The sequence below is a fragment of the Andrographis paniculata genome, unplaced genomic scaffold, assembly GCF_009805555.1.
Source record: "Andrographis paniculata isolate CXL003 unplaced genomic scaffold, ASM980555v1 Contig36END, whole genome shotgun sequence".
Classification (NCBI taxonomy): Eukaryota; Viridiplantae; Streptophyta; class Magnoliopsida; order Lamiales; family Acanthaceae; genus Andrographis; species Andrographis paniculata.
Genome location: NW_026137569.1, coordinates 1800547 through 1824351, shown reverse-complemented (window position 1 = coordinate 1824351; position 23805 = coordinate 1800547). Strand labels below are relative to the sequence as shown.

General features: G+C 37.9%; 7 protein-coding genes across 22 annotated transcripts; 5 read left to right on the top strand and 2 right to left on the bottom strand.

The window, feature by feature from the left end:
- The first annotated feature begins 282 nt into the window (after window positions 1-282).
- On the top strand, window positions 283-906 carry LOC127249697 (nuclear transcription factor Y subunit B-3-like). Its single transcript, XM_051272629.1, has one exon. It carries the CDS (start codon window positions 283-285, stop codon window positions 904-906), a length of 624 nt encoding a protein of 207 aa, XP_051128586.1.
- Window positions 907-2670: 1764 nt separating this feature from the next.
- On the bottom strand, window positions 2671-4780 carry LOC127249652 (heavy metal-associated isoprenylated plant protein 7-like). The gene is made up of 5 exons (XM_051272572.1): window positions 4619-4780; window positions 4371-4530; window positions 4093-4292; window positions 3228-3318; window positions 2671-3151 (listed from the first exon to the last, which is right to left on the bottom strand). Exons 1-5 carry the CDS (start codon window positions 4625-4627, stop codon window positions 2799-2801), a joined length of 813 nt encoding a protein of 270 aa, XP_051128529.1. The 5' UTR covers window positions 4628-4780; the 3' UTR covers window positions 2671-2798.
- Window positions 4781-7208: 2428 nt separating this feature from the next.
- LOC127249653 (vegetative cell wall protein gp1-like) lies at window positions 7209-8763 on the top strand. Of its 2 annotated transcripts, XM_051272574.1 has the most exons (4): window positions 7209-7300; window positions 7490-7548; window positions 7648-7729; window positions 7921-8763. In XM_051272574.1, the coding sequence occupies exons 2-4, from the start codon at window positions 7537-7539 to the stop codon at window positions 8571-8573; spliced, it is 747 nt and encodes a 248-aa protein (XP_051128531.1). In that variant the 5' UTR covers window positions 7209-7300; window positions 7490-7536; the 3' UTR covers window positions 8574-8763. The 2 variants fall into 2 exon arrangements, with proteins under 2 accessions (XP_051128531.1, XP_051128530.1); XM_051272573.1 differs by lacking the exon at window positions 7209-7300 and having other exon boundaries at window positions 7353-7548.
- Window positions 8764-9717: 954 nt separating this feature from the next.
- On the bottom strand, window positions 9718-12556 carry LOC127249544 (microtubule-associated protein 70-5-like). The gene is made up of 9 exons (XM_051272401.1): window positions 11973-12556; window positions 11748-11833; window positions 11594-11659; window positions 11290-11460; window positions 10875-11201; window positions 10651-10797; window positions 10503-10574; window positions 9996-10400; window positions 9718-9911 (listed from the first exon to the last, which is right to left on the bottom strand). The coding sequence occupies exons 1-9, from the start codon at window positions 12091-12093 to the stop codon at window positions 9804-9806; spliced, it is 1503 nt and encodes a 500-aa protein (XP_051128358.1). The 5' UTR covers window positions 12094-12556; the 3' UTR covers window positions 9718-9803.
- A 383-nt stretch (window positions 12557-12939) lies between these two features.
- Window positions 12940-15783, top strand: LOC127249543 (putative protein FAR1-RELATED SEQUENCE 10). 2 transcript variants are annotated; one of them, XM_051272399.1, is made up of 4 exons: window positions 12940-13106; window positions 13307-14418; window positions 14497-14940; window positions 15020-15783. In XM_051272399.1, the coding sequence occupies exons 2-4, from the start codon at window positions 13399-13401 to the stop codon at window positions 15608-15610; spliced, it is 2055 nt and encodes a 684-aa protein (XP_051128356.1). In that variant the 5' UTR covers window positions 12940-13106; window positions 13307-13398; the 3' UTR covers window positions 15611-15783. The 2 variants fall into 2 exon arrangements, with proteins under 2 accessions (XP_051128356.1, XP_051128357.1); XM_051272400.1 differs by having other exon boundaries at window positions 12948-13106; window positions 13707-14418.
- A 660-nt stretch (window positions 15784-16443) lies between these two features.
- Window positions 16444-17243, top strand: LOC127249545 (TPD1 protein homolog 1-like). Its single transcript, XM_051272402.1, has 2 exons — window positions 16444-16459; window positions 16601-17243. The coding sequence occupies exon 2, from the start codon at window positions 16624-16626 to the stop codon at window positions 17053-17055; it is 432 nt and encodes a 143-aa protein (XP_051128359.1). The 5' UTR covers window positions 16444-16459; window positions 16601-16623; the 3' UTR covers window positions 17056-17243.
- Window positions 17244-17345: 102 nt separating this feature from the next.
- LOC127249541 (uncharacterized) lies at window positions 17346-23355 on the top strand. Of its 14 annotated transcripts, none has more exons than XM_051272395.1 (8): window positions 17346-17446; window positions 17591-17673; window positions 19040-21201; window positions 21300-21422; window positions 21505-22209; window positions 22289-22505; window positions 22598-22832; window positions 23100-23355. In XM_051272395.1, the coding sequence occupies exons 3-7, from the start codon at window positions 21133-21135 to the stop codon at window positions 22774-22776; spliced, it is 1293 nt and encodes a 430-aa protein (XP_051128352.1). In that variant the 5' UTR covers window positions 17346-17446; window positions 17591-17673; window positions 19040-21132; the 3' UTR covers window positions 22777-22832; window positions 23100-23355. The 14 variants fall into 14 exon arrangements, with proteins under 14 accessions (XP_051128352.1, XP_051128349.1, XP_051128344.1 ...); XM_051272392.1 differs by having other exon boundaries at window positions 18258-21201; XM_051272396.1 differs by lacking the exon at window positions 17591-17673 and having other exon boundaries at window positions 17354-17446; window positions 19040-19151; window positions 21081-21201.
- The last annotated feature ends 450 nt before the right edge of the window (window positions 23356-23805 follow it).

Here is a 23805-nt window from a genome sequence, read left to right as displayed (position 1 = left end):
TAAATGAATGAGAGAGAATTAAACTCACCGATGCAGTTGGCCTAACAAATTTCTTCATCTGTGCCCTTTTCAGTTTTCACAAATAGTTCTGTCCTATTCTTTGTTCCCATCTTAATTTTACTTCTAGGATTGGGACCTCAATCCAGTCCCAATGAAATTCATTGGTTTTTAAGCCTCAGACCAGCTATATATATATATATATATAAATATATTAATTTATTTTATATGAGATTTATTTATTTAATATTAATTAAAAATTTGGAGTGAGACGTATGAACAGACATGGCAGCAGACTTCAACATGGACTTACCTCCTCAAGTGAACCCATTGCCCGGCGGCAACCCGCCCCCCGGCGGCAACAAGAAGGAGTGTGTGGTCAGGGAGCAAGACCGTTTCATGCCGATCGCGAATGTCATCAGGATCATGCGGAAGATTCTCCCGTCGCACGCCAAAATCTCCGACGACGCCAAAGAGACCATGCAAGAGTGCGTGTCGGAGTTCATCAGCTTCGTCACCGGCGAAGCCAACGACCGGTGCCAGCGCGAGCAGCGCAAGACCGTCACCGCCGAGGACGTCCTTTGGGCCATGAGCAAGCTCGGCTTCGACGACTACATTGAGCCCCTCACTCACTACCTCCACCGCTACCGTGAGTTCGACGGCGGCGATCGCGGCTTGCTCCGGGGGGACCCACTCCTCAAGCGGGTCGCCGCCACTGCTGCCTCTGATCAGGCCTTCTCGGCCTTCCCGCCGGCCAATGCATTCCATCACATGGTGGCGGCGCCGCCGCCGCTGCACCACCACTCTGGGTTCTATGCCCCGCTGCCGCCCATGAATCTGTTCAAGGATCCTACTGCTGCCGGGCCGTCGTCCATTGAGCCATTCCCGCCGCACAATGAGAAAATGTGAGCGGCGGAGGGGCAATGTCATCTGGTATCAGTATGGTATTTTAAATTTCTCGTTTGGTATTAGTTTCAATTTCAGTTTTAATTGTAACAGACTATGATGGTGGTGACGATGACTTTTCCTAAATTTCAAGCTTTAATATTTGCTAAATAATTGCTGTCGAGAAGTTATCTAGCAGGTTAAAAGATTAAGATTGTTCAATGCATTGTCTTTTGGCCTTTGATCCTCGTCTAGCATTCTTGATTATCTTCAGGGGCTTCGTCTTCTCAACTCCTTGGTAGCTTCTCATCTCCTCCACAATTTATACCAAAAATTTTCAAAATGAACTGATATGTATATAAATAATTTGAAATTATAAAATTAATACATCTTGATCGGACAGTATTCAGCTAATAAAATACAAACAATTAAAAATTCTCAAAAGAAGTCCCGCAAAAACACTTCCAAATATAAGTCCCCGGCGCAACCTCCTTCCTGACACGGGTGCACGGCGTGCACCCGTTGCACTTTCCGGTGCAGTTCAGCGGACTCGACCCCTGCAATTCCCTCCTCGTCTCCATCGTCGCATCGGCCGCCGCCGTCGTTAGAACAAAACAAATAACAGCCAAAGTAATGAAACCGCGATTGACCTTCATATTGAATTTTTGTTATTTAATTGCTAGTTAAGTATTTGTTTGTAGGTACAATGTATACACAATATATAGATGTGTTATATAGATATATATATATATATAGTGAATGAAAAGATGATTGATTAGTTAGGACATCCATATTTTGTACATATAACTCAGATTTAATCATAATTGCAATATAATGGAGTTATAGACTTATAGTTGGTAATTCTCTTATTGATTATTTTAATTCTAGGATATATTAATCGTTTATATATTTTAGGCGTGATCTATGTTAAAGATTGTGTGGGTTCAACGTGTACATACATTATATAATTATAATATTATAGTCATATTAAATTATTATTATTATTATCATTATTTATTTTTTATTATATTTTTAGCCTTATTAAGGAAAGTTTGAAGTTATATTTCTAGATAAAAGGTAATATTATTATGAATTCTTATTTTACCACTCAAAGACAAATAACAGTAAAGTTATGTTTTAACAATCTTGCTGTATTAATCTCCATTATTACTGTTATTTTACTATAGAATATTATAATGATCTACAATTTTGTAAACACATAGATAATGACATTAAGAATCGTTAACATATATTGAAAATTTTAGATTATATTGGATAAATATGTCTAGAATTTATAATGGGGAGATGTAAAGAATAAATAAGAAAATAAAAAAAAGGAAAAAAAAAATTAAACTCTAGTCTGATACCATAAATAATTCATACAACATTGAGAAAGAAAGAAATACAAATATGGTGGAGAAGAAGAAAGAAAAATGCAAACCCAAATGGAAGAATCCAATGGATTATCACGTAAGAATTCATTGGATGATTGGCAAGGAAAACAGGGCATATGGCAATTGTTTCAACCATCGTTTTCACTGCACCATTGGAATTGGATTTTGAAGATATAGATATATGAAATAATTGAGGTAAGAAATGGAAGGTGAAGTGGGAGTGGTCCACAACCCATTTCATCAATGGATCATCGACGAAGTGGGAGAAGCAGACAGAGCTGCACGAGATAGAGAGTGGAGGGGCTATTTAATTTTTGGATTCAAAAGTTTGGAAGAGAATCTTTATTTTCATGATCTTGTCAACATTTACGAATATGGCTCAGATTCTTTGAAATTTGAGATCAAAAAGTCGACTGTTAATTATTGAACACACACACAAGAAACAAAGTCTGGAGAAAATTGCAGAAACACTAATGGAGATGGAGATGGATCGATCTTTAGATTAATTTAATTAATTAATTTTCACATGACGGAGCAGGCGTTGGGGTTTTCGTCGCTGAACAATTGAGGGGCGTAGGCATACTCCATGTACTGCTTTGGACCCCAAAACTCCATTTTCTTGACCTCCAATTTTGCATCTTCTTCTTCATCCTTCTTCTTCTGCTGCTTCTTTTCTTCTTCCTCTTTCTTCTTCTGCTCTTCCTCTTCCTCTTCTTCTTTCTTCTTCTTCTCCTCCTCCTTCTTCTCCTCGTTCTTCACGATCGATGCGTGCTTGTGAGTCCTCTTGTACACATCATTCACAAGATTTTCTGGATCGATTACCCCCTTCACTGTTACCTCATTGCTTGCTATGTTCGTCGCAACCGATTCCACACCTGCAATAAACATACTTTTAATTAATTAATTCTTCTGGAATCATAATCAGATGATCTTTTTTTTTTAAAATAAAACCTTTGATCTTTCCAATCTTCTTCTGCAACGCCTGAGCACATGCTTCACAATGCATCTGGACTTTGAGCACAACTGTGATCGGTGCCGGAGGCTGCATTGTAAGAATAACAAGAAGAAGAAGAAGAAGATTAAAATCCAGCACAAAACCCCATTTTTACTTTTTTTTATTTTTTTGAATCGTTTAATTTTGGTAAAAGACAGGTATGGAACAGTGGGGTCAAAGATTCATCATCATCGTCGTCCAGATTTGAGACTGAGAGTCATCCTCATTTCTTGCATCGTGCAGTGTGCCCAGGCCCATTTTCTGCTGCTGCTTTCTGTTTGTTGCTGTTCTGTGGCTTTCAGAAATTAATCAGAACCACTACCCATCACCCAAGACTACTCCAACCTCTCTTTTGGTAATAATAATGAGGAAGAAAAATTTGTCGATGGGGGTTGGAAGAAGAACACCAAATTAATTAATTAATTACCTCTGGGAACAACACGTGTCTATGCAGAAGATGTTATAAACATGATTACGAAATAATTAAAAGTGTACCAACCACCATTGCTGGCTTCTGCAACTATTTTAGATACGCACAATTATCATTTCTCTAAAAAGAAAAATAAGGGGTTCGAGCCGTGGGGATTCAATAACAACATGAATTCAATCGATTCATATGTGGTCCATGGATGATAATAATGACAAGAACAAACGACTATTGACATGAATGATCAATTGCTATTGCTGCTGAACAAAAAAAAAAAAAAAACACATCTTGAGACGATGATGATGAAAATTAAAATTTGAAATTAATCAAAAGTGAAGATTCATCATCATCATCATCATTATCGTTATCGTCCATGGTGTGATAAGAGTACGTACCTCTTGTTTGGGTTCTTCTTCCTCTGGTTTGGGGTTTTCTTGATCAGTTGAGGGTGGGGTGGGTAATGGAGATATAATCCCAACTTTCCTCCCAGTTTTCTTGTGGATTCTTTGGCACAGCTTTATAGGGTCAGTACTGTTCTTCACAGCTTTCACCACCACTCTGCTCGACCTGTAATCCGCCATAACCTCCTCCACTCCTGCAAATTCATTAATTAATTCATACATCGTCAATCCGACGTCGTTTAATTGAGTCAGAAATCAGAAGTGAAGATGACCTTGGAATCCTTTGAGAGCTCTGATAACTTTTCTGGCGCAAGCCTCACAGTGCATCTCTACCCTAAGCACTATTTCCTCTTCCTTTTTTTCTTCTTCTTCTTCTTCCTTCTTCTTCTTCTCTCCTTCTTCCTCCTTGTTGCCTAATTCCTCCTTCTTCTCCTTCACCAAAACATCATATCTACCATTAATGATTGATTAACAAGAATGTACGGAAATCGGAATTAATTGAAGACCATACACCACTTACTTCGCCCATTTCTTCTTAATTTTCTATACAATCAACAATGCCACACCTTGCTGATCTTGTATTGTGTATATATATATATATATATAGTTCTCTGTATGTATTTGTGTGTGTAAATTGTAATTTTGTGTTTGTGTGTTTTGGGAGATACGTATATAAATAGGAGACTGTTGAAGATGAGAGAAGAAGAGAGTGACGGCTGTTTTTAAAGTTCAAATTTTTTTAATCTTTTTTGATGAAAATCTGCAGAGAGGTTTGTTGGAGGCTGACTCAGCAGTAGCTATTTAATTACTGTGCACCTGTCCGCACAGGAACAAGAACGACAATCTGGTGGGCTCCCGGACCTCTATTTACAGCCATTGAGAAAGCGACGCGTGTGAACATCGCAAGGCTTATCCCGCCACGTCACATATGCAGCAGAATCAGACCATGCATGCAACAGTAGAATCTTCTTCAATTTCAGACAACATTTTTATTTATAATTATAATAATATACTCTTATCTACTACGGACTGTTAAAAAAATTTTTATTGTATCATGTACATAAGTTCACCTAACAAAAAAAAATAAAATTATATAATATGCTCCATAATTTATATTACTCTTTTTGTCATAAATAGAACATCAAAGTCTCTACATACATAAAAATTAGGACGAATATAAATTATTATAAATTAAAATTAAAATAATTAATTGGTCTAATTAAAATTTTAAAAATTATATATTATAAAATTTAAAATTTAATTTCAAGTATATAATATTTTTTAAAAAAAAGTATTAATAATATAAGATGTGAAACGGACAAAAATCAAAACCTGACGTAATATATAGGACAGAGAAAAAATAATATAACATAAATAAAAATAAAGAGCACATGACACTGTGATTATTTTCTCAAATATATGGATTCAAGAGTCTATAAAATACCGATCAAAAAATCTAAAAATATAAAATGTACTAGTAACTACTCACAAAATTAAATTACATACCTATATTGACATGAAACATATATATTAAATAATTAATTTTTTTTTAAAAAAAAATAAATTCTAAAATTTTCTGGAACCTTAAATTGTGGGCTTTCGTGGCAGAATTTTGATGGGTTTTGACAAGTAATTAATTTTGAGGGTACGTAAAGTGTCCCCATGCATGCATGGCCCAAATTCATTGGTGGGCATTGTTTAATTTGCATGATGATTATTGGGCCATTCTCTATCACATAAAAATCAACCACAATCTTTTATTTATTTATTTATTTATTTAATTTTTGAAATGGATGGGTGTGAAAAAAAGTGGGGTGAATTTGATGCCAACTTTTTTCTTGAAATCTTTATCGTTTAAAGCTTTGTCCAAAATTGGATGTCGATGTTGAAACCGATGGCCTAAAACTTTTTATTTAACTTGTCTTAATTGATAATGATTTCTTGTATTTTATTTTATTGTTTAAATTTATATGGGCATTGGCAAGAGTTGCATGAACGATTGAATGGGCAGAAATATATGTTGCTCACATCAATAATGCCTCGACTCCCTTTTTAATTTAATTTAATTTAATTTAATTGGGGTGAAATAGCCTACTATTTTTAAATAGGATACACTTGACTTTTAATTTTTAAAAATTATTTCATTCATGATATATAAATTGACACTGATCATATAAGTAAGTGTAAATTTAATTATATTTGTAGTAAGATTATTTATATTTATTCAAATATGTATTTCTCTGTATTGATTTTTACACAAAATTTTGGAAGATGATCACGCGCAAACACATAAATAAAAAAAAAAATTTATAAATGATTGAATTTAAATTTTGGTTAATATAAAGTCCTTATCAATACATTTGACAAAATTAGTCTTCTCAATTAATATATTAATTAATTAATTACTCCTATATAACAACTCATTCTACCCTAATTAATTAATTGATTATAACTACATTAGATTATGAAAAAAGGGTTGTTCATATGTCCAAATAATAGTATTTAACAAGAAATTATTAGTTGATGATAATGCCAATTGTCAAACCCTGCTGTGCAAGAGTATTAATCAAATTTATTGTTATTGATATGTACTCTTTTTGTGTTTTTGGATATTTTCAATTTTTTACAGTAAAATATATAGTTGGTAAATACTGTATATTTTTATTAAAAACAATTAGATTAAACAATACTGGTAAATAATAATAATCATAATTTTTAACAAAAGAAGATTCATTATATATAATTTTTTGAATAAAAAAAAAAAGGTAAAATATTGAATGCTATGTATACATGTGAAGGTAAGGAGATGGTTATGTTTAGTATCAAAACAAAAACAATTAAGCAAAGTCATTCATTTGATCCGTGAATGTAAGATTATTTACTATTTTTATCGAAAAATCGAATCATTTTAAAATATTTAAGTAAATTCAAAACACGTCATAAAAAAATGACGTGTAATCACATAGTGCTGAGCTGGTACGATCTAAAAACATCCACGTAGAACTACTCGTCACAATTTTCAACGATGAATAACACAAAAATTAAAATAAAAAACAAAATCAAATGACTTTACAATACCCTATTTATTCTAAACAAAATTCAAACAAGAAATAAAAAAGACATAAATTTATTGAAGATAGTAAAATTAGAATTTGGTTGGGTAAGTAATTAGGAGAGAGAGGGCATGGAATTTCCATGGAAGGTGAGAAGTGAACATCAAATACAACATGCAAACAAATGAGTAAAGAGTCAGCAATTAGGCCTCCCTCCCCTCCCAACTCTCCTTCACATCATTACAGAGCTGTTTTTGCTGATTTCATCTTCTTCACATGATCCATCATATTCATATTCGTATTCATATTTCTACTTCTTTCTTTCTTTCTTTCTCCAGATCTATGCTCCAAGGAATCCCACTTAATTAATTAGTTGATCATTCCCATGGCAGAGAAGGTATCTAATTCAATTTAATTTACAGGGATGATTGAATTTGTTTGATTGTGGATTGTGAATTCTTTTAGGATTTATTTGTTGTAATGAGAATTGCATCAGGTGACTGTGATGGTGCTGAAGGTCGATCTGCAGTGCCCTTGCTGCTACAAGAAGGTCAAGAAAATCCTCTGCAAATTCCCCCGTGAGTCGAATCAATTCGAGCTTTATTGCATATGAATTTAATACCCTATATGTTGGTCGAATTTGGGCAATTCTTGATTTCTGCTGAAAAGGGATGATTCTGCATCTGCGATTGTTTTTGTTTGTTTTTCTGGGGAAAAAAAGAATCCCAATTCGATCTTGATTTGGTTTTGTGAAAATTTGGGACAACAGAAATTCGAGACCAGGTGTACGATGAGAAGAACAACACCGTCACCATCACCGTCGTCTGCTGCGACCCCGAAAAGCTTCGAGACAAGCTCTGCTACAAAGGTTGTAAGGTCATCAAAAGCATCGAAATCAAAGAGCCTCAAAAACCTAAACCCAAGGAGCCCGAGAAACCCAAGTCGCCGGAGAAACCCAAGCTGCCGGAGAAACCCAAGTCGCCGGAGAAGCCTAAGGAGCCGGAAAAGCCTAAGGAGCCGGAGAAGCCAAAGGAGCCAGAAAAGCCGAAGGAGCAGGAAAAGCCGAAGCCGGCACCGCCTGCGCTACCTCCGCCGGTGGAGCCAAAGGAAGCTCCGAAACCGCCGGCTCCCACGCCGGCGTCGCCCCCAGAACCGAAGCCGGTGCCGCCGGCTGAACCGGTGATGCCGCCGGTGCCGGTGCCAGATTATCCACCGGCTTTCCCGGTTAGGACGTGCTGCGACCAATGTTTCCACGGTTTCGGCGGTGGGCCGTGTTATCATGGTTACGGGCCGTACGCCGGCGCTCCGCCGCCGCCGCCGCCGTGCTACGACGGGTACTACGACTACAGAAGGGGGTGCTACGTTAGCAGATGCGATCATTACTTCAGTGAAGAGAATCCTCATTCTTGCTACATCATGTAAATTTAATTCCTCAGATCCATTATGATCATCCACACCAAAAATTGGGTGAAAAAAATTTGTTCTTTCACCAACATGTACGACAAATAATAAATACCCTACCCCAAATTTACAAAAAAGAAGAAGAGACTTCATTATTGCTGTAACATTACCATTGGCTTCAATAAAATGTGGTCTCATCATTTTTCAAGAACCCATTTTTATTTCTTATTCTTTTTACCATTAATCTCTTGTCCACAAAATATAATTATTCAGACCTGACATTTGCCAAAATGGAAGTGGGGTTTATTCATAATGGGCTTTTCGAACAGCCAAGTTTAGAATCTTCTAACTGCAGATAAACATGTCGGTATTCTAGAGGGTTGACATTCAGCTTCCATGGCTGCATATGGACAGACTTAAGAAAGAAGAAGTTGACTAATTTGTGAGGATTTAGAGTTAAATAACCCTTCATTAGGTCAACAAGACAACAACCATTTGTGTTATAAGTAAACTAAAATATTAATATAAGTTGAAAATCGCCATTTCTTAGTAAACCTCCCCCAACCAAACTTCATCATCTTCGCATACTTGTCTGCACGTTTCTCATGTCTCCACAACTTCCCCGCCGTGTCGGCATATATACACACACATATACACATACATATGTATATATATATATAGACACAAATTTGTGCAGGCTGAGGTTGTCCTATTGAGATTAACAGAAATGGGAAATTGCATATGTGCATCGTTTGCAGACAGGAAGAAAGTTAGCCCTGAAGATGTACACGAATTCCAGTCGATGGCTGTGGACAAAAAGATTGTTTCCGAGCAATTCGGCGCGCTGTCGCCGGAGTCGGAAGGCTCTCCGAGATCACCGCAGAGGGTAAAGATTGTGGTGAACAAGAAGCAGTTGCGGGAGATTATGACAATGAGACAACAGCTCAAGGTGAGACATATTGTGCTCTTGTCCAAACCTAGGCCGGGGAAGAAATGGAGGCCGAGTTTAGCGATGATCCCTGAACTTTAGCAGAGATTGTTGTTTTGTAACTCTCCCCTGTTTTTTTTCTTTTTTGTAATAGCATAGATTCGACAACCCTCGACTTCCATGGATCAAACAAAATGGAAAACTGAGAGGTGCTATAGCTTATGTGAATACGTAATGTATCGGGAATCATCCGTTTATTTATAGTTTGATCGATACAATGTTGTTCATACATGCTTTCACACAAATTAGGACAACTCGCGAATCTATAGGATTGTCGATTGCTCATCCTTTCGATGCATTTGTCTCTTCGTCTTCTTCTTCGACTCGACTTCTAAGGCTTTGCTCAGTGTTTCGACTTTTTTCATTAGTGTCTAGCAAGATAAAAGATTTTCGACGTCACGGATCAATGCACGGGCGTATTTATATGTTAGAAAACGATATTCACTAATACACACCTTGATTTCTTCGTCTTTGGAGCTCAAACAACCGTCTTTCGAGCTGCAGGACTTCCTCAAGTTTATGACTTCTTTCTGAAGCACGTCGTAAAGAAATCCGGAGACCATATCGCTGCAATCGATATCAGACATATCGGAGAAGTTTTCGATCATCTCTTTGTTTTCCTTTCCACAATTGTCGATAACTTTGTTCCGAGAAGTCCACAGACTCTTTCTCAACTTTCTTTTAGTGTCTGTGGATGACAAAGGCTGCGGCGTCGATCTCTTTCTTGCTCGACCATTACTCGACAGAATTCCAAAGAAGTTCGATCTTTCGCCTTTCGAGATTCCATTGTTACTCGCAGAAAGCGTAATCTTTTGTCGCAAGCCTTCCTCGAGAATCTTAAGCCTCAACTTCATCTTCTCCTGATCAACGCGATGCACAAATCCATACTGTCATAAAGACAAGACGAACAGCGCAATAAAAAAAATCGAAAGTTGTAGCTGAAATGATACTTCAAAAAGCACCTTGATTCGCGCTTCCGCCTCCACAGCTCTCTCCGAGGTAACGAGCTTGTCTTTCAACTTCCGCATCTCCGCCTACAAAGCATTCGACATATATACACAAAGAAAGCTATCGTTTTCAGGATAGTTGCGCCGATCGAACAAACAATACCTGAAATATCCTTCTCTCTTCCAGCCATTGCTTCACAGGCATAACTTTGTCCCTTCCATCCTTCCATTCGTTAGCCACGACAGTTGCCATCCGGTTCGCCGTAACCTTTGCTCTTGCTAGTTCCCTTTCGAGCATCCTTTTATCCTCCTATCAAGCAGTCAGACACTTAAGATCAGTCGATTTTTGTTGCAGAAAGGCTAATACATGATTCATTATGTTCCTACATTTAATTCCAAGATCTGTCGCCTGTAATCGCGAATGGCGTTGGCTGCTGCTCCGCCGGCAAGTATGGCCTCCTCGAGATCCCTGATGGTTTGGCTGAGCTTTTCAACCTCTAAAACCTTCTGCCTATTCGTCTTCTCGAGTATTTTGTTTTCCCCCTGGCATATCTCTATCTGCCTCCTAAGCTCGAAATTTTGATTCTGAACTTCCTCGACTACTAGCGCTCTTTCTAAAGCACTTCTCAGTATTCTTTCAGCTTCGAGCAGTGCTACTTCTTTCGACTTTATGAGACGTTCCAGAGCCCTCTTATCCTCCTGCAGTGCAGCAACCTAAAACACCAAAAATTTGAATTGGTCGCCATTCTTGAGCTACATTCGTGCAGATAGATACAGGGGTGCGCCACATTCGAACAATTACCTCATTCTTATGTATCTTAATTTCTGCGTCGAGGGGAGCTATGACTAACTCAAGGGGAAGAGAGTTTTCATCCTTTTGCTCAGCATAAACTCTTCGAAGAGTCGCTTCGGCAGCATATTGAGCAGCCAATGCTTCCTTCTTCTCGTCCGCGAGTTTCTTGATTTCAAGACTCTGCATCAATCAGACAAGAAACACTTTACATATATATGCACCCCAAGTGTCACTAAACTCACTCAATAAATCTAACAATTCGAAACCAAAGTTGACTATATAATAATTAATGATATGTATCCAAAGTTGACACCTTATGTTCGAGGTGGTTTTCATGGGATCTTAGCTTTTCTTCCAGCCTTTCAACCTCACTTGCAAGCTGGACAAAAGAATCGTCGAGGCTACCACTAGTTATAATCATAATTTTGATAGCAAGATTGATCATGAGACGTGGAACTTTCGAGTACCTCTTCCACAGCCTTATCCTTGAACATTTCAGTTGCACGAAGTGCCCGAATTTCACTTCTAGCCTTCCTCAGTTCACCCTCCTTCTCTGTAAAGACAACAATGTTTTATTTCAACTTCTGGCATTCAAGAAGATGCTTCATATGAAAAAGGATTCAAATTCATTCTACACATCTCCAGACAGAATTTCGATCAAATACGAGGAACAGACAAGAAAGTGATGATACCTTTGAGGAGATTCTCCAGTCTGTTGATCTCTAACACAACAGGGTGTGTGTGTGCAAGAAGACAGACATCTTTTCCACCGAGACGCAATCCAAAGGCCGGCATTGCTTGTTGTTCTTCCATGGCGTTCTTCCTGAGGTTTCTGCCAATCTATTGCAAGGAATTATGAGGCTCCGACCTGGGGTTTTATGGAGAGATTCAATGCTGTAAGAAATTGACCGCAGAGAGACGAGATGAGGTGGGATTTTTGCCCTACTTTTAAGCAATCCCTCGAAAGCAACACTCGGGAACGTTCTCAACCTCATTTTCAAATCTTCAACCGTTACACATGCAACAAACACACGCACAGTTCACAAAACTTCAGATTGGTTTTTCGATTGATAATAAGAGCCAGAACTATGAAACTTGTCATTCACAGAAGCTCATGGGAATCGAAGAAGTGTGTGAAGGGGCTGAATTTTGGTGGGTGATTTTGTTGGGGTTTGATTGATCAACATCAAGAATTCTGAACCACTCTTTGCAGCTCTGATATTTTTGTGTTTGGTGCAGAAATCACATCAGACAAGAATCTGTTGGCTGACTAAACTAAAATTAGAGGTAGAAATTCTTCCAAACACCCAAATCACAATGCTTGGAGGTGAATCTAAAAAAGTATGCTTTCTTCGGGTGTGTTTGTCTGGGGGTTTGGATTTTGAGTTGAAATTTGAATAGTAAAAATTTTGAATTTGAATAGTTATATGATGTGATATAAATAGGATTTAATGTGATGTTTTGAATGTAAAATTAATTTTTAGTATAATATAAAAATGAAAAATAAGTGTTTGATTTGATGTTTTTGGGAAAAAAAAATTGGATGAATAGTGAAAATCCACCGAAATCCTTCAAACAAACACACCCTTCATGTATAATCAGTTTTTAATATTTAAATAATGTTCTAAATAAATCAGTAAACTATGAAAATGGAGGAAGTCATTAATGGTTCACTGTTGGAATTGGGAGCCCAAACCCAAGCCCGAGAGAGGCCCACGAAAGCCACCTAAAGGAGGCCATCCGATCCGTGATTCCATTCGTGTCAAGAACGCTGCGGCGGAAGAAATTAAGGACAAAATCGAAGGATTGAAGCTTGATTACTTATGGTACGTTTACGCCATATCCCTCTAGTACTTCGATTGCTTGAGAATTTCGTTTAATCTGTAGTTAACTTAAATTCATTTGCTAGTGCGAGTTTGAGTAGAGTTGGAATTATACGAACAGGTGTTTTAACTCCACATTTCATCGAATATGTGTTGTGTCGAGCGTTTTCTTGATAATTTGTTGAATTTTCATGTTGTTCAAGGAATTTTCTGGGAGATAGAATTAGGGCTTTACTTGGGAATCGATTCAATTAAAGGCGTTGTATGAGAATTCGTCGAGTAGCTTTAGTCAGTTATGGTGTCAGTGCAGCCGAAGGCTGTGTGGATGAAAAGGCAGCAATGCCCTTGTGGGGATTGGAAATGCTTTATAACATACGATGGAGATGTGGATGAGACCACCACAGGATCACAATCGATCGACAATGGTGCTACACAGATGGAGGCCATGGTAGCCCCTTATGTGGGAATGATATTTAACAGTGACGACGAAGCTTTCGAGTATTATGTGAATTTCGCTAGAAAAAATGGTTTTTCAATTAGGAAGGAGAGATCAAGATTGAGTCCTCAATTGGGGGTTTATAAGAGAGATTTTGTGTGCTACAGATCAGGGTTTGCACCTGCGAGGAAGAAACAGATGGGAGAACATCAGAGGGACCGAAAATCTGTTCGATGTGGCTGCGATGCTAAAATGTACTTGTCGAAGGAGGTAGTCGACGGGGTTTCTCAGTGGTTCGTCGTGCAGTTTAGCAATGTGCACAATCATGAGCTCTTAGAGGATGACCAAGTTCGACTTCTTCCGGCTTATCGTAAAATTCAGGAGGCTGATCAAGAGAGGATTCTTCTGCTTTCGAAAGCTGGATTTCCGGTGCATCGAATTGTTAAGGTTCTTGAGCTGGAAAAGGGGATTCAAGGAGGACAGCTCTCGTTTCTCGTAAGAGATGTCAGAAACTTCATCCAGAATCGCAAGAAAGTTGTTGTAGAGAACGATGCTCTATTGTCTGAGAAGAGAGAAAACGACATGGCTGATCTTCTCGAGGCCTGCAAGATGAATAAAGATGCTGATCCATACTTTGCTTACGAAGTTGCTGTCGATGAAAATGATAAAATTGAGAGCATTGCTTGGTCGTATGGAGATTCTGTCCACGCCTACGGCTTATTTGGCGATGTTGTGTACTTTGACTTGACATATCGTTCGATATCTCACAGTCTCCTCTTCGGAGCGTGGCTTGGCATCGACAATCATGGAAAAGTTATCTTCTTTGGTTGTGTTTTGCTGCAGGACGAAACCCTCCAGTCGTATGCGTGGGCTTTGCAGGTTTCCGAAAATTATTTCAGTTCATTATCGTTTTCTATGCTTACGATTTTCGGCTCATCTTGTTCAATTCTTCTGTAGGCTTTTCGTCGATTTATGAAAGGGAAGTGTCCGCAGACTATGGTTACAGATATCAACACTTGTTTGGGAGAAGCCATAAGAACCGAAATGGCGAGCACAAAGCATGTTATTTCCTCGTACAATGTCCTTGCCAAAGTATCCAGTTGGTTTTCTCTTGCACTTGGATCAAGGTTGCCCGAATATAAATACGAACTTGAAGAGTTGTGCCGTCTAGAAAGTGCCGATGAGTTTGAATTTCGGTGGAATCAGATGGTTACACATTTTGAACTTACTTCGGATAAGCACATTGCTTTACTTTTTTCGCTTCGAATGTCTTGGGCTTTACCTTACACTAGGGGATGTTTTCTTGCGCGAATGGATTCTGCGTCTTATTGGAAATCTGTCGACGTACTTCTGACAGGAGTAACCAAAACTCAAACATGTTTGCGCGGTGTTTTTGAACGGGTGAGTTTGTTTGTCCTGGACATTAACTTTTCTTTCTAACCACTCTGCCTTTATGTTCAATTTATCTTCGACTTTGTAGATAGGAATGGTGTCTGGTAATAAAATGCAGTCATGTGCGGAGGTGTCGTATTTGCATCTGAAAACATGTCTACCTGTCGAGGAGCACGCCCGTAGCATTCTCACCCCTTTCGCGTTCGATAAAATGCAACAAGAAATGGTGTTAGCTATGCAATATGCTGTGTCTGAAATGCCTAACGGGTCGTATCTTGTGCGCCATTTCAAGAAGGCTGACGCCGAGCGTCTTGTACTCTGGATGTCTGAAAGCGAACAAATTCACTGTTCTTGCAAGGAATTCGAGTCGACTGGAATCCTCTGCAGACATGCCCTTCGGGTTCTGTTACTCAAGAACTATTTTCAACTTCCCGGAAAATATCTTTTGAGCCGGTGGGGACAAGAGAGCTCCCTCTTCTCCTCTAGCGGAACGAAAATGAAGGAATGCTGTCAGGAATTCAATTCTCTTACAGGTACCTTGTTTGCTGAAGCAATGGTGACCAAGGAGAGGTATGATTTTGTACATAGAGAACTTGTGAAAGATCTGAGTCGACTTATCCGACAAGTGAGAGATATGCCGCCAGCTGATGATGATGATATTGCTAGAACTACTTTGTGACCAGAAGAAGTCTTCTTTGAAAGATTGGAGAAGAAACCTAAGTACTTCCATGGCTGTAAAAAGGATCCTTGCAGAGATGGACCTTTAAGAAGCTTAATCCTCAGGTAACCTGATATCTGTATAGTGTTTTTTTGAATGTTTTTTCATGAAATTCAACGATATGTTGCAACTGATGGAATTGTAGAATTTAAAGGTAGTTCCGAATGATGAAATGCATAACCATAATGTAAATGTGTTGAATAATCACACAAGTATAAATTTGTTTTAGTCAAGCCCGGCCCGGCCCGGCCCGTGGATCAATGCATGGGGAGATGAGACAGAATTGAATTCTTGCACTCCTTACCATGCTGTGCCAACTTCTTGATTCAATTCCATTCGACCATTTCCATTTGCATTTGCAGAATATATATGTATGTATGTATGAGATATATGGCAGGTCTCCTTCTTCACTTAATTCACAGTCAAACCCTACTGTATGTAATGATTTGAGACTTTTGATGAGTAGTAGTAGTATTTACTACGTACAGCGGCCATTAATTACATAGTAAGGAGATAAATTAATAATTTATTGAGGAAGAAGACGAAGAAAGAAGATATCAAGAATGTCTTCAAATGTGCATTTGCATTAATTCATCGATTTTGTGGTATCCTTTACTGTACGCACTGCACTTTATTCAAAGACAAATTTAAACGTCATTAATGGCACACTGCTGTACTAAAATCCTTCCCAGCTAACACTCTCCCTCCCTCTATAAATACGATATTACGAACCAAACCCTCATGAGATCACCATTTTGTCTGCAGTGCACAATTGGGTTTGATTTTGATTCAATTTGATTCGATCACCATGTATAATTATTATAATCAAATTCTTGTTTCCATCCTGCTTTTCTGTACGTAATTAATTCTCTCCATGCGTCTCTTCATCTTCATCATCCTAATTAATTAATATATATATATATATATATATGTGTGCGACTGTGATTTCAGATGTGGCCATTTCTGGGGGTGCAATGGAAGAACCAGATAAAGTAGGGCAGAAGGTGAAGAAGGGCTACACGGGCGTGTGGAATCATGAGGCGAAGGGGAACACGGGCGTGTGGTCGGAGAAACGGATCGGTCCCGGCGGGGACTGGTGCTCGAAGGAGAACATCCTGGTGTTCCAGGGCGCGACGGCGCCGCTGCCGAGCGGGATTCCGACGTACACAGTGAGCATCGAGAACTTCTGCATGTACGGGAGCTGCAAGATCTACAACATCCACCTCAGCTGCGGCTGGTTCAGCACGGCCCGCCTCATCGACCCGCGGATTTTCCGGCGACTCGGCTACGACGACTGCCTCGTCAAAGACGGCCAGCTTCTCGGCCCCGCCGAGGTCGTCGTCTTCCAGTACGCCAACTCCTTCAAGTACCCCATGGAAGTCTCCAACATTTCCTGCGTCCCATGAATATCAATTAATTAGCTTATCTGATCCGATCAGATGTGTGTGTGTGTGTACGAGTGTGTGTAATTTAGTGTAGTGAAATTGTTGTATTGTATTTGTATTGGTTGGTTGTGTTCATAATCATGTGTGGGAATATAATCGCAGTGTTGAATGACTGACAAATTATATACGAATCGAAAATCCAATTCTGATCAGGCACAAAAAATCTGTAGCCCAAATAAATTTTGGGCCGTATTTGGGCCAGCCCGTTTTAGTAATTTTAGCAGATTAAATAAATTTGCAGATAAATATAAATCAATTTGACGATGGAACCGTAAATCCACTACGGATGGGGCGGCGTAGAGGTAGCTGCCGCCGGCGGGGCGTATTGGCTCCAACCGCGGGGACAATGTTTGTAAGCTTGATTATCTTACTGTTGATATTTGGTATGCCATTTTCAGTTAAAAGGATGTGAAAGGATTGCCTGGTCAAGGAGGATTATTGATTTATTGTATGCGAATCACCGTCTAGTTGTTGAGATTCCTATGCTGTTTGTCAGGAGCACGCAAATATGCTGAATGAAAGACGTCGTTGAAGCTGAACATAGAGCTATGCTATAGCAGTGAACTGTGGCTTGTTTTTGTTAGTAATTTTCGAAAAACGGGTTGAGAATCAATATATAAACGAAATTTATAGCTTTTTGTACACTTTCCAAAGGTTATGATTTGCCCTATTGTGTTTTACCCGAATACAAATTTACCCTTGGATGATCTAAATGATGCATGCTGATTGAGCGCTCAAAAGGCCCAAGACATTTATATATTATATCATGTTCGTATTCATTTTTTGCAATGAATGTAAAGTTGGTTGATTTCTCCTCAGCAATTTATTTAAAATTTTTTAAATAAATTTCTTGTTTGATCTAATTGTGATTCCTTTTATTTTGTAAGAAAAAGTTTCAATTTTAATTTTCCTTGTATCTTTTCTTGTTCACATTGGAATATCTTATTGAACTTGTGTTGGCTCATGATTTATGCTGGTAAGTTAAACTAGGATGTTCATATCTGCCTTTACAGTCATAATTCTTATTTTTTACTATTTCTGAACTTTTCTATGCAAGGATTTAATTCAGTTTATTATGCTAGCATCAATCAGGCTACAAAATTTGGAGTTTATGATCTCTTTGTATATTAGATTACTAATAAAAGCAAGTTTTCCTTTTGCAGATGGTGTTGGCATATGCTATCCTTGATTTCATTTTTACTAACATAATGACTAAATTCCTCGGACGTATTATTCTGTGTCTCTTTTGATTTGTTGTCAATTGGCTGTTTGATGTGACACAGTTTTGTAAATAGACAAATGATTTATGCTCTTTTAGAGTGCTGTTCCTTTTATTGTCTATGTAATGTTCTTGTAGTTTCATTTCTGGTATCGTACTCAAAGTCATTGATTTCAAAAGTGCATTTTGTACTCTAGATGGTGCTAAATTCTTGATATCTCATTAGAATTCTATTTAATCATGTTTTCTTATGGTTCATATTCGTCTTGCCCTGTATTTTCTATTGAATTGGGCACTTTTCATCCGATGGTTCATCTTCCTCTTGTATGTTGCATGCAACTTCTTGCCTATATGTTTGTGTAACTGTCCTTGCTATCATGTGCTTTTAGTAGGGTTTAGAAGTTTTTTCATTATGTTCATTTCATGTTTGAAGTTTCTCTATTTTATCAATTTATATGTGTTGTTTCCGTGCAACATGCATTATTAGTTGTTGCTAATTTTGCTCTTATTTGGATAATGCAAGTAGGTCGTTTGAGATAGATTTCCATATAACATTCAAAAGAAAATAGTTAATAAACATTAACTTCAAAACAGCATGTTATTGGCAGAAACGCCACATTTGGATGCCTGTTGTCTTCAATGAGTATCCTAGTGTAGCATTGTTGGGCTGGGAGGTGATTCCTTTCATTTTTCATAGTCCTAATTGTTTGTTTAATGTGAATACAGGTCTTCATCGTCCCCAACCGAAGAACATACTTTCAGTCAAACATTTTGTCACACAAATTTCTGTTATTGAAATTGTCAGGTGAAACATTATCCAGTGCTTTCCTGGAAAAGAGTGAGTGTACATTACTATTCTTCAACTTCAATTCCAATTTGCATTCTGTTTTCTGCGCATGTTTATGATCTCTCCATATTGCATGCTGTATTCAAGAAAAGAATAATGTAAAGAGTTGTCTCCCAATTGAAGCAGTTAGGCTGATGAACTGCCTGTTAACTTGAGGTATCAGATAAAAAGAATATAAGGAAGCAATTTATGGATCAGGACTTCGGTGATTGAAATAATAAGACTAATAAGATAGCTTGAATCAATCAAGAACTAAAATTTTTTAGATTCAGGCAGTTAACATGAGTTCATTACAAAGAATTCTAGGGAGTAAGTTTTATAGTGTAGGCTTTATTATATTTCATAGGTGTGCTTTTGATCTTTTATATGGTTTCTGAACTTGATTTTGTAATATCTAGTTTTGGAAGGTTGTAAAGTTAATCAATTGACCTTTGAAAAAAACCAGCATTTGTACTGATTTGTATGCATATACACTTATACAAATCTGATCAAGTCCAAGCCTGTATGGGGAAATTTTTTAGTGAATATATACTTCAATCTTCTTGTTGGTAAGTATCCATGCTCGTTGTTAATGCAACTGTGATCATATCTGATGAAGTTTGTCGAAATATCAACTTAAAAAATTGATGGTATGAGTAATTGATGGAAATGCTGTAATGCCTGATAATAGATTCACAATATTTCGACCGTTTGTTTTATGTAACACATTTAAACTAGAAGACATACAGAAAAGAAAGAGTGGGAGACAGAGATTCAGAATTTTCGGAATAAAGAAGGAATACAAATCGCCTCACAATTTCCATTGCAATTGAGAAAAAAAAATCATGAATACAAATACATGCTGAAGATTAGTGTATAGATGGAAAACTTCAATGAGGTTCTTTGCCTTCTGATATTACACAATTTTATTGTGTATTTTAATAATATCTGTTTTTATTGTGTCAGTTCATCTCCGTCGTTGACCTTGGCTCATTGTTGATGAGCAAATATTAATATATCATTTTATAAAATCATTTACAAATCTACAATAGATAGCAAGTGGTTGGTAAATTTTAAAACTTTCATGTGTGTTTATCTGGCAATTAATTATATCGGTGCGTTTCCATTGAAACGTCCGTCTTAGCGTTAGGTTGGCTGGCACCCTTTCACTGCTTGCATTCACACTAGCGCAAACATTTGTCTATTTAAATGCTGCTGTCATCTATTCTTTGTGAATAAGTTTTCGACCTTCGGTGATATCGCCTCGGCTTTCTTCTTGAGTACAAGGCAATCAAGGTAATCATGTACTTGCCTCTAACATTTTACGATACAGTTGTTTGAGAAAACATAATATCTGTCATTGAAGGAAATAATCATTTATCTGTTGTGACTCTGCTTAAGTTTTTCATTAAGTTTTTGGTTCATTGTTCAGTCATGGGATTTGTTGGTATGTTATTTAAACTGGGATTTACGGATCTGTCTTCATCAGCTTCCTATAGTTTGTCTCTATTTCAAAACTCTGGTGCAAGGAGATCTGGTATCGAAGGCCATAGTTGTCAATGGTGCGCCATAGCAAGAAGCGCACCTGGCAGCCTCGGCGCCAGTCTCCATTTCTCAGCACATGCCTTCAGTGAGGCTTGCGTCACTTGTCTAACCGTGGTTTTGTGGCTTTGATAGATTGACATTCCTAAACCAAACTTGACTTGTTTGTTTTCATACCTTGCTGCTGTCTTGCTATTATCCTTGCTTATTGATTTGTTAACAAACGTTTTAGAATTAAATATCTATTTCTAAACCGACATCTGATTTCTATTTATATTAGTACTTTAGAATTTATATGCATTTTTATTAAAGTTGATTTTAGCATTTTTATGCTTCCTTCTATAGGTGCTGCTATTAGTTCTGAGCAAATATATTCAATGTATCTTCTTCTTTTTTCAGCTAATTTCCAGCGAATCTTCAGTATTTATTCAGAGCATACCTGAGATCCATAATGGTTAACACTAGAAATCGTGTCTCAAGAACTCATGTGTCTCAGCGTAGCAACCTCTTGGACAATGAGGTGATTAACCTATCTGTTGTTGTAGATTTTAGTTTTTCATATTATATCAATAAAGGCCTCGCAAGGATTTCCTAACCAAAGAATTTTCTTACTTTCAGATCCTAGAATCCAGAAAGTTCGTTGAACAAGATTCAGAAATTCAATGGTCTAATGCGTCTTGGGTGTGCGGTGAGAAGCTGAAGCACTACAATTCTTTTCTCCAGAAAGGAATTTCCATATTTGTGAGTATTCTTCAAATTTTGACTCCAATTTTGCATTCTGTCTGTATTCTGCATTTTTAATGTGTTAGAATGATCCTTGTAGATTTGGTCTTTCGTGTGCGTTTGGGGGGAAGATAACAAAAGCTACATTGGCTATGTAGAAGATCTGTTTGATAACCGGAGAATGGAGAAAACAGCCCTTATCCGCTGGTTTCTTCACAGCGAGGATGTTGAAGGCCGAACCATCCTCAAGATGCAGCCCGATCCACAAGAACTGTTCATTACTTATAATGTGCAGGAGATCAGTGCCAAATGCATTGATGGTCTGGTTTCGGTACTGACCCCCAGCCACTTCAAGAAATGCAACGAGGTATTTCCGCAACATACATTGCTCAACTGTTTCTTTTGCCACCGAGAAATCAAGAGCAACAGTGTGAGCAAGTTTTGTATGAGTAAGCTACGTGGATACGCCAAGCAGCATCATGTGGAACTTCTTACCGGGATTTACACTGACGAAGGACACGATCAAACCGAACAAGGTGACCCCTCTGCACCTCGAGGACTAAAAAAATCCAAAATTAATAATAATTTCAGGATTCAGCAAACCCGCGATATAGAGCCGCCTCAACCTGTTCGTGTGCAAGAGCGTCTCCCAGCTTGGCATGTCGGTGATCATGTTGAGGTACTTTCTTTCGACAGCGGTATGAGAGGCTGCTGGTTAAGGTGCAAGGTGTTAAGAAGGTCGCCGAGGTTCCTGTATGTCCAATACTATGATGTTATCAACTCCGGGGAGTCTCAGAAAGTCGAGGTAGTGCAGGCACTAAGCTTTTTCATCATATAGAGTTTTAACTGTGATCTGATACGTTCCATTGACGTCGATTTTGCAGCAGTGTGTTCCTAGGGAGAGAGAAGCAGACCCCGACGAACTGGGCATCAGAATTTCCGGCCGTCTGAACGTCCGGGCCTGGCCTAACTGGAATTCTTCAAATGCAAGTCTTAGTGTAGGTACAGCGGTGGATGCGTGGTGCGGGGATGGGTGGTGGGAAGCAATCGTGATCGGATGCGACCCGTGCTTGAATAATCAAATACAGCTCTTCTTCCCGGGTACATTCGAACACGTACAATAGTTTCGCCTTTTTTTGATCCGTTAATTCTTATTAACTGATTCATGTATGTATTATGTAACCACTCGACAGGGGAGAAAAAGTTTCAGTCTGTCGATAGGAAAGATATCAGGATCGCCAAGGATTGGGTGAACAACTACTGGGTGGACATCAACCCAGTCCCCGACATTCTCGCCTACTTGACATCGCTGATGAACCCTCCGCGGCTACCGGAGCCCCCCACCGCCCCCCGATCTGAGGCGGCAGCGTAGAAGGCCGCCGACAGCAAGGGCCCTGCCCCTCAAGGGCCCGCCGAACGTATGGAAGAGTAAGTTGTTTTTTTTTTTTTTCAATTTTGAATTTGAATAGTAAAATTTTTTAAATTAATATAATTTATAAGTGATTGATTTGAATTGAGTTTACATGAAAACAATTAATGGGTCGAAGATTGTATATTTCTGTGGGTCGAAGATTGTATATTTCTGTAAGGCATTCGACGTTATTAAGGTTCCAGACTCTTCTGTCTGCTTATAGCAATTTATGTTTGACTTGTTTTTCGAATTGTTTTTTTTTTTTTCTTTTGCTTGTGGTGCAGGAAATCGTCACCGCTTTCGTCACCATGTCTTTCCAACTTCCATTGACTTGACTGCTTTAGCTGATACTGATGACGTGATATGATGTCGATGATGACGACATGAAGAAGTACTTCGGACTGCGTTGGATTGATTAAATGTTTTATGTATGATAAAAAAATTAAGGTGAGCTGAGCCCATAGAATATTTGATGCTATATAGTAAAAATAATTTTTTTTTAACAAAAATAAATATATTTGAATTATATATTTTTTTTTTATTTGAATTCTTTTCGACATTTTTATATATATATATATATATAATTCTCACAATTTACTCTAAATGTTAAAAATATATATTAATGCAAACCCACTATGTAAACTAAAAAAAAAAATGACTACTACAATTGTTGATTATCATTTGGTAAACATCTTCGAAATTTCTTGTCAGTCAATGGGGAGGCATATTAATTCTTGAACTTTGCAAGAACTGGTGTGAAACCAGTGAATTATTGTTGTTGTTATTATTATTATTATTATTATTATTACTATATGTCTACTGCTTGGGAGTTGAACTCGAGAACTTCCTTGACTTCAACTTAATTCATGTGCGACGGCTACAAACTTAATACTATTGATACTCCTCGCTGTATAAGATAAGATCATTTAATTTAATCACAAAATTTAATAAGAGTTAATATAATTTTAACATTGTATATTGTTAATAATA